At 40.7% G+C, this 9,309-nt stretch overlaps 1 protein-coding gene across 1 annotated transcript in view; it reads right to left on the reverse strand.

The window, feature by feature from the left end:
- Positions 1-8,858, reverse strand: part of ARHGEF38 (Rho guanine nucleotide exchange factor 38) — a 129,080-nt gene extending 120,222 nt beyond the window's left edge. The window contains exon 1 of the mRNA XM_043571252.1: positions 8,553-8,858. Within this exon, the coding sequence (XP_043427187.1) occupies positions 8,553-8,748 (196 nt within the window). The 5' untranslated portion in view covers positions 8,749-8,858. The remainder of the gene's footprint in view (positions 1-8,552) is intronic.
- Positions 8,859-9,309: the final 451 nt, after the last annotated feature.

The following is a 9,309-nucleotide window of genomic DNA, read 5'->3' on the forward strand; positions in this document are numbered from 1 at the left end:
TGGATGGCACTGAGAGAGGTAAACAATGTCTTCATCAACTATTTCACAACAAAGAAAGAAGCAGAAATCTGTGACAGCTTTTTGTAGTGACATGGGAGACCTATCATTAAGAAGCATTCTGGAAAGACAATTCTGTAAGGGGCTGCAATGACTCAAAGTTCTTAGAGCAGTTGCTTGATGACATGACCTTTAAGTTCTCCTCTTTGAGTCAGGACTGGATGTCAGACAGTCAAGATTGCATTCTCTATCGAGGGGCTCAGCACAGGTATCCTAGAGTGTTCATTTATTCTCCGATTCATTAATCAGCAAAGAAATTGTTCAGAACAACCTAGGACAAAGGCTTTTAATCACAACACTATCTTCCTGCTGCATTTAAGACTCCCAATTTAGGCTGACTTCATAGAATTCTATGGAAATATCACCTACCAGATGATGAGCTGCTTGTTCCCAGTAACTAATTCCACTCTTTTTCACTTGCACATGCACACACCTCCACTCCTCCTACCCATCCCATCCCTGTGGCTGTAGACAAGGGTTCTCTGTGTTTTGGTTGTATATTAGTTTTGGAGATGCAAATAAACAAATGACGAGGGCCTAAAGTTAAAGAAATAATGTCAAGATAATCAAGGAAGTGGGAAATGGAGATCATCAAGCTATTACTACATGACAGGTTTGCTTAACCTAACTTTGTAATTCTGTTTCCTGACAATTAAACAAAAAGAGCATTTATTATACAGCAACACTCCTGCAGGGGAGTGTCACAATCGTTCCCCAAAAAGGATATGTATTCCAGAGTGAAACATTTAGTAGCCTTCATCATTGTAGCAGAGGAATGTTACCCCATTACAAAACATGTACCACAACCCTCAAATTGCTTTGACTTCTCGTTACTAATAAACCACCCAGATGAATACCTACTATGTCAAGGAACTAGATGCATCCTATTTGCAAATATTTAAAGCATCTGAGTTCAAAGCCAAGCTCTACCACCTGAAAGAGGTTAGGACATGACATCTTAAAATATGTTGCATTGGTTTATTAATGATTTTGAGCCAAAGGCACTTGATAAACAGCAGATGCAGGGAGAGGCTTTCTATGCGCTCTATTTGCCTAAAGACAGATCCTCCAAAAGGAACTCAACTGTCATAAATCTCCTCCTCAGGAGTTTCTTTTTCTTTTTCTTTTTCTTTTCAAGTTTATCTATTTATATTGAGAGGGGGAGGGGCAGAGACAGAGGGAGAGAAAATCTGAATCAGGCTCTGCACTGTCAGCATGGAGCTCAATGTGGGGCTTGAACTCACGAACTGTGAGATCATGACCTAAGCTGAAGTTGGACACTCAGCCAGCTGAGCCACCCAGGTGCCCCTCTAAGGAGTTTCATCAATTGGGGAACATTGACTCTTATCACAGGAGAGAAAACAAGACGTTGACACCACACCCAGGCAAACTGTCACAAACTGTTATGTCCCCATCTATTCTTCTCAAGACCCATTCATCTTTCATAAACGACTTACTCTCCCCTAAGTGGCCTACATTTCCTTTTCCTTCCCTATTATGGTGCTATATAAGCTCTCAAATCTCCCCATTGTGGGAACATGCATTTTTTTTCCTATGATGCTACCCAGCAGGTAATATTAAAAATTAGTACACTTGTATACCTTTTCTCCTGTTAATCTGCCTGTTGTCAGTTTATTTCATAGGTCCAGCTATTGAACCCAGGAGAGTAAAGTCTTTCCTCCCCTACACACTTATTTTTTTCAACTATGAAACCAGAACTGAAAAGGTGTTGGGATTAAATAATAATGTGTGAAAGTCCCTGGGCCAGCATGGTTGCTAGCAGATGACAGTCACTCAGTCTGTACCTTTCCTTCTCTCACTTTTCACACCTAGTACAGAATAAGGGCCACATCCCAAACATAGATTACAACCAAAAACCACTTATAAGCAGCCTCCCTTGAGTGTGCAAATAGAGGCCAACATATCACGTCTATACATTTAACACTTGTGAGTCAAGCTGGCAAACTGTTAAATACAATGTTATGTCTTTCTATATTGATAAATATACCTTCATAATAACCTGAAAGGCCAAGTTCAAATTTAGATTTTTCAGCTCCCTCAGAGGCAGGAGGCCTGGTCATGATCTCACAGTTCGTCAGTTCAAGCCCCGTGTCAGGCTCTGTGCTGACAGCTCAGAACCTGGAGCCTGCTTCACATTCTGTGTCTCCTTCTCTCTCTGCCCTGCCCCACTTGCACACACACTCTCTCTCTCTCTCAAAAATAAAAATAAACATTAAAACAAATTTAAAAAGAAAGTTATATCTACAGTCCCATAAGTAGAACACAGGAATACATTTTCTTACCACAATGTGATTGTGGTAGAATAGCTTAAACTTTCTTGATTTCTGGAACTCACCCTTTGCTTAATTCAAATTACTTCCAAAAACCATAAAATACCTTTATTAAAAAAGAAGGAAAGTAAAATATCATGCTTCTTTTTGGTTTCTATGCATGTGATGAGACAGAAGTTACCTAGATTTACAGGTGCCTTGCCTTTTATAAAGATTTACCCTTCAAACTATGAAATACACCTTATTTATGTTGGTGTTACATTACTGATCCAAGTACTTCCCACTTCACTAACGGGTGTATGAAGGCAGGTGAAAAAGGACTTAATACTCAAAGAAAAGGAGGAACACAAAGGTCTTGTAGCACTGAGATAGAAACGTGCACAGACAGCTGCACAATTGGTTTTATTCTACCCTTCACTAGGCCCAAAACAGAAATCACCAAATCTCCCAGGGTTAACTGCTCCTCCTTCTCACTTACAGATTGTCTGTATTCTTTTTTTTTTAATGTCTATTTATTTATTTATTTTGAGAGAGAGAGAGAGAGCGCGCGCACGTGTGAGCAGGGAAGGGGTAGAAAGAGAGGGAGAGAGAGATTCCCAAGCAGGTTCCGTGCTCTGTGTGGAGCCTGATGTGGGGCTTAATCTCCTGACTGTGAGATCACAACCTGAGCTGAAATCAAGAATTGGTTGCTTAACCATATGAGCCACCCAGACGCCCCAGATTGGTCTGTATTTTTAAAAATCACTACAAATTAAATGTTCCCATAATCTTACCACATCTAACTTATTATTTGAGCCATTTGTCCTCACACGACAATGTATGTTATTCTGTATATCATTCATGTAGTAGGTTGGTTCATCAGCATGGTAAGAACACCTTAGGCTTTTATAAAAACAACCAAGCAATCTTTTCTTAATGAGAATGATATGATAGTCTTTGCAAAAATAAGAAAGCACCATGGACCTATAATGAATTAGAGATACAAATTTGACTTGTGTTATCAGCAACAGTGATGGCATTTTACTCATCCACTTTTACTTTTTCACCTGATACTTGATAAGCAAGAATACACAGTGGCCAAAAAATTAACCAGAGTCTTAGGGTGGCCATATGGGATAAAAGTAACTGATCCACTGTCTTAGTCAGTTGGGGCTGCTATAACAAAAATACCATAGACTGGGTGGCTTAAACAACAAATATTTATTTCTCATAGTTCTGGAGGCTGGGAAGCCCAAGTTCAAGGCAGATCCAGTGTCTGCTAAGGGACCCCTTCCTAGCCGATAGATGGCTATCTTCCCAAACCCTCACACGGCAGAGAGCAGGAGCAAGGTCTTTCATGCCTCTTTTTATAAGGTACTAATCTCATTCAGCAGGGTTTTACCCTCATGACCTGATTACCTCCCTCAAACCCCACCTCCAAATAACATCACGCGGGCTTCAATATGTGAATTTGGAGGGGACATAAACATTCATCCCGTATCACCCACACCGAGAGGAAACATACAAAGTCAGTCATATCAATCATGTAGGGTTTTCAGTAAAAGCTGCTGAGTGTTAATCAATAAACTTTTCATAAAAAGTCTTAATCATTGCAGAGATCTGTCTCAAGTATACATACACAACTATACATAATCATAGATTAGATAGATAATCCACATGCATACAGGAACACTTGTACATAAACAAAGGAGGCACATTTCAAAGGTGGAGTTCACACATATAATCATACACAAAATCACTTCCCAAAGAAAAGAGTTTTAAGAAATCAGCTGGTGAGTTTCCCCAGCTTTGATCCCTCTCTGTGGTTCTCAGTAAAATGGCAATGAGGAACTGAGCTAGCTTGGAAGCTGAGGTGACATAGCTCTTGTGATGAATGCAAGAGGAGGAATGAGTGGACTTAGGGTCTGCTGTGCTCTAAAAGGTAGGGTCAGGAAAGAAGTAGGCTTCTACTAAGAATTATTTGTTATATAGGCAATTCTGTACATTTTCATCCCTAATATATTTCTTTCTACTGAAGGATCATCTTTATTAATGGCAACATGTACCCGCACATTCGAAGATACAAGGGTTATTAATTCAGGCTCTGATGCCTTTCCTTACACTGATTCCCTACCTAGACCACATCATTCAAGTCATTCATTCTATTTGAAAGTTACTGAGGGCTTACAGTGTGCTGGGCATGATTCTAAGTGCAAAAGTGGAAGAGTTACCAAGACAGATAGGGTCTCCCTCATGGACTGGGGGATGAGACACAGAAGAGGAAATGAGAGTCAATAGTAGGCAAGAAACAAGGAAACAGACTACATAATTTCAGATAGAGATAAGTACGATGAGAAAGTTAAAACACTCTTCTCTCCCCATTCTGTTCTTTCTCCAGGTGCCCACCTTATCAGCTCTTAACAACAACGTTTTCCAACAACCTCCCCTGCCCAAACCTGAATAGACAATTTCCTTCTTTTATGGACCCACCGATCCCACCTGTAGTCTGTCATGCTGCTTTATTGCATTTGTTTACCTGTCTTATCTTTCCCAATGAGACTTTAAGCCCCTTTGGAGTAAAGGTCATTTTTTTTTCTTAATGGTTTTGTAGTTGTAATCCCTGGCACATGTTCTGTTTTGCTCACCACATAACATATTCAATACATGCCAATTAACTGAACAAATCTGTTGAAGGCATAAAGAAGCCATTAACAGTAGGTGAGCAAAAAACTATTGTAAAACCTGAGGCTTAATGACTATGTTGTTGTGATCACAACCTTCTACAAAAATTTTATGATACTCTCATTAGGACCATGTTCTACTGTTTAATCTAGTAGCTCTCACCCAGTGTACCATTTTTAAAGAAAAAAAATTTTTTTAACGTTTTATTTATTTTTGAGACAGAGAGAGACAGAGCATGAACGGGGGAGGGGCAGAGAGAGAGGGAGACACAGAATCGGAAGCAGGCTCCAGGCTCTGAGCCATCAGCCCAGAGTCCGAGGCGGGGCTCGAACTCAGGGACTGCGAGATCGTGACCTGAGCTGAAGTCGGACGCTTAACCGACTGAGCCACCCAGGCGCCCCTCAGTCTACCATTTTTAAAGAAACTACAATTTAGGATTCTCACTGCTAAAGTGATGTCAGCCAGAAATTGAACTGAACAGGTTAGACTATCTAGTATGAGTTAAGAGGTTAGCCCACGGGCACCAAAGAAAGGCCTTAGGTTTCCCAAAACCCAGAGAGGATGCTCAAAGAGACAGAGCAGTGAACAGTATTACTCAACTAGCATCACAGCTGCTGAAGGACTCTGGCTAAATAATCCGAGGCCTCTTTCCAGTATTAAAAAGCACACTGTGACCTCACAATGGCTTTGGGCCATCCATCCAAGGGCTCTAACCAGCTCAGATCTTTATTCAGTGCTTCCTAGGGAACCACCAGTTCCAAAGTAGGCAGAGGGAAAATCTCTTGACATTGCGATAATAAAAAAATTCTAAAGTTCATTTAGGATCCATCTGCATGATAATGGGTATAATGCAGATCAGAGTGTAAACCCAACAGAACTGTCTTGAATGTTAACGAGAAAATATTTTCTATTGTTGCCAAAGCAGTTACAGAAGAATCACACTAAAAGCTCTAATAGGTATTACATAGCAGACTTGGATTTTATTAAAAGTTACATCTAAAAAATGTTGCTTATCAGGGGCCAGCCTATTTTTACAGCTCTGATGTTCTCCTCTACATTCCCTGATGATTTTTCTCCTACACAGACGATTCTAGGAACATGGGTTAACTTCTGGATCTTTTCTTCTACCTTCAAAAACAGGACCCGGGGCACCTAGGTGGCTCAGTCAGTTAAGCTTCCAACTTCAGCTCAGGTCATGAACTCGCAGTCTGTGAGTTTGAGCCCTACGTTGGGCTCTGTGCTGACAGCTCAGAGCCTGGAGCCTGCTTCAAATTCTGTGTCTCCCTCTCTCTCTCTGCCTCTCCCCTGCTCACACTCTGCCTCTCTGTGTCTCTCAAAAACAAATGTTGAAAAAAAAAAAGAAAACAGGATCCATCAGGGCACAGGGAAGTCACAAATCGAATGGAGGGGCTCCTGGGTGGCTCAGTCAGTTAAGCAGCCAACTTTGGCTCAGGTCATGATATCACAGTTTGTGGGTTTGGGTCCCACGTTGGGCTCTGTGCTGACAGCTCGGAGCCTGGAGCCTGCTTCAGATTCTGTGTCTCCCTCTCTCTCTGCCTCTCCCCCTGCTTGCACTCTGTCTCTGTCTCTCAAGAATAAGTAAATGTTAAAAAAACAAAAACAAAAACAAAAAACAAGTCTTCAACTCAAGAAGACTAAAAAACAAACAAACAAACAAACAAACAAACAAAAAAACAACACCAATCCAATGGAGTGCATAAGAAGCCTGAGGTCTTCTGCAAAGTAACCAGCAAACATTTGCTGTCTTCTGTGGTCGCAGAAGTTTTTTGGTATTTTTGGTTTTTTTTTAACTAAGTTTAGGAAGTGAAGAGCAAAAAATATTTTCCATTTTTATCTTGCTAATGGAAAATCTGGACCAAAAAGATGCTGAATTAGTGAATCTCAGGCAGAATAAATATGTTATAAGAGATAAAGCCATAGGCTTTTACTGAATTTGTATATGTGGTCTCTTCATCAGAGGACAGAAAAGAGTTGAAATAGATTAGTAGATTTGTAAATTTGATTAATAAAGGGAAAGTCCTACCCTATCATTATTATTCCAATTATTCCTAAAATAAAAAATAACACCATTTACTGAGCACCTACCATGTGTCAGCCAATATGCCAGGCGTTTTATGTTATTACCTGATTTCATTCTTTCAGCAATACTGTGGTAAGTCTCACTGTCCCACTTTCACAGATAGGGAAACTGAGGCTCAGAAATTTCAAGTAATTTGCTCAAAGTCTTATAGTTAGAAAGTTGGAAGAGCCAAGACTGCAAGACAAATGTATCTGACTTTAAAATTTGCACTTTCCAAAGTATCCATTGCTTTGAGTAAAGTGTCATTGCCTTTGAAAGTTTCAAAGATCAAATAATACCCTTCTTTCGTTTTTAGAAAGGCCCTTTAAGGGTAAGACTTGACTCTGCATTTTAATCCTGAATGATCAGGATTTTTTTTTTTAAAGCAGTAACTTGTAGCAGGCAGCTTTAAAGATTTCATTTAAATTAATTTAGTTTAATTAATTTGTGTAACTAAGCCTGAATACTTTTTTTTTTCCGGAAAGAGACCTACTAATACAAGGGTATTCTCTTGGTCTTTCTAGCCACATCATAATTTTTCAGTCCAGAATGACAGCTTGTGGTAGGATTATACGAGCTCGAACTCACAGTGTGCTCAAAGCAGGAGAGGCAGGGTCTGGGGATCACATTACAGGTACTGCAGTGGATGCTTAAAACATGGCACAATATCAACATCAAAATGAAGTTTACTAGAACAGGTGACCTTCAAGAGAAAGAGAGGAAAAAGGGTGGATGGAAAGGGATAGACATTCAGGGACTTAAACAGGATGTTTTATAATAACTGTGCCAAATTATCTTATGACTATCACAAAATAAACTGAAGTTATTTCCTCAAAAGTCATTCAATCTAAGCATGCTAAACATCTCTTACCATATTTGGATGCTATTCGATTCACTCTAAAGGAATGACCACCTATGTGATTTTCAGCAAATCCTATTATACCAACCCAGTGACTAACATTCCTCGTTTTTCACAGACATGATTGCAGTTTCATGCCCCTATTTAAGATAACCACAATCCCAGTTCAGTACAATTACTTAGATAGATCTCATGGTATGACATCCCACACCTATCTATTGAGAGAAACTATCTTTTGTTGGTTTCTAAATCATTTGCTTTCTAGTGCTTCCTACTTTTTAAATTGGCTGGAGGAGGGAGAAGGAAGAGAGAAAGACAGCAGGAAAAAATATTACTCTCCCCAGAAAAAAAAATATATTAATAATTCAGAATTGGCTCGTTAACGATTAAAGCACATGAAAAATTTTTCCTATAATTTATGAATGACATTTACTTTCATTTTCTTATTTGTTTTTTTGTTTCCTTATTTTCCTTATTTCCTTCCTTACAGAGAAGGTAATATTCGCTTTCCCCTTTGCCTTAAGTGATTTCCTTGCGAATGGAAGAGTAGGAGAAAGCAGCTGGGAGTGCAGTAGTCTAGGTCAATTGATTTGTTGGTGGTTACCTTGTAGTTTCTGGTTGTATTCGGTCCTGTCAGACTGACTCCTCCTCAAAGTACCAGAGTGGTCCCCAGAAATACTGCTGTCAACCACTGTGTCTGTCTTCCTTCTCTCCAGCATATAGAGCCTGGGCCTCAGGAAGGTCAGGTTCTTTTTCTTGCTGCCCATGTTTTCTTTCCCAGTGGTTTCTTTGGGATCCATCTGAGGCCAAGACAAGCTTTTGAGACTTGTAGGCAATGGCTGTTTGCTAAATTGCCTCAGGGCCGGGGTTGAAGGCACCAGAGTAAAGAGTTTAACAGCCCCCTTCTTACTAAAAGGCTTCCCTAAAAGCTGTGAAGGTTACCTGGCTGTGACTGCCACCTCTCCAGAGTCCCAGAGCCCCACCCCTATGAGGTCATTGGTTTTTATGCCTAGAATCCTACAGGGGAAGCTGCCACCTGTTACCAGAGAGACCTGCAGCACTGAGCTAGGCAAAGCAGGGACTGTGCTGTCACATGCTACCGGAGCAAACAAAAATCCCATTGTGTGTGGCGAGGCTGGGGGTTGGTTGGGGGAAACGGGAGAACAGGGTGGGGTAGGGCAGAAGGGAAGCACACACACGAGAGTAACCTGCAGCTTGTGGGTTTAATGTGTGCCTGTGGGTGTGTACAGGTGCACTGGGAGATTGCGCTGTGGTCTGCTGCCTGGAGGCAGACGTGGGCTTGCGTGTGACTTTTAGCTAGAGTCACCCACATGTGACCCACAGAGTTAGTGTGGTGCTAT

Source organism: Prionailurus bengalensis, chromosome B1, assembly GCF_016509475.1.
Source record: "Prionailurus bengalensis isolate Pbe53 chromosome B1, Fcat_Pben_1.1_paternal_pri, whole genome shotgun sequence".
Classification (NCBI taxonomy): Eukaryota; Metazoa; Chordata; class Mammalia; order Carnivora; family Felidae; genus Prionailurus; species Prionailurus bengalensis.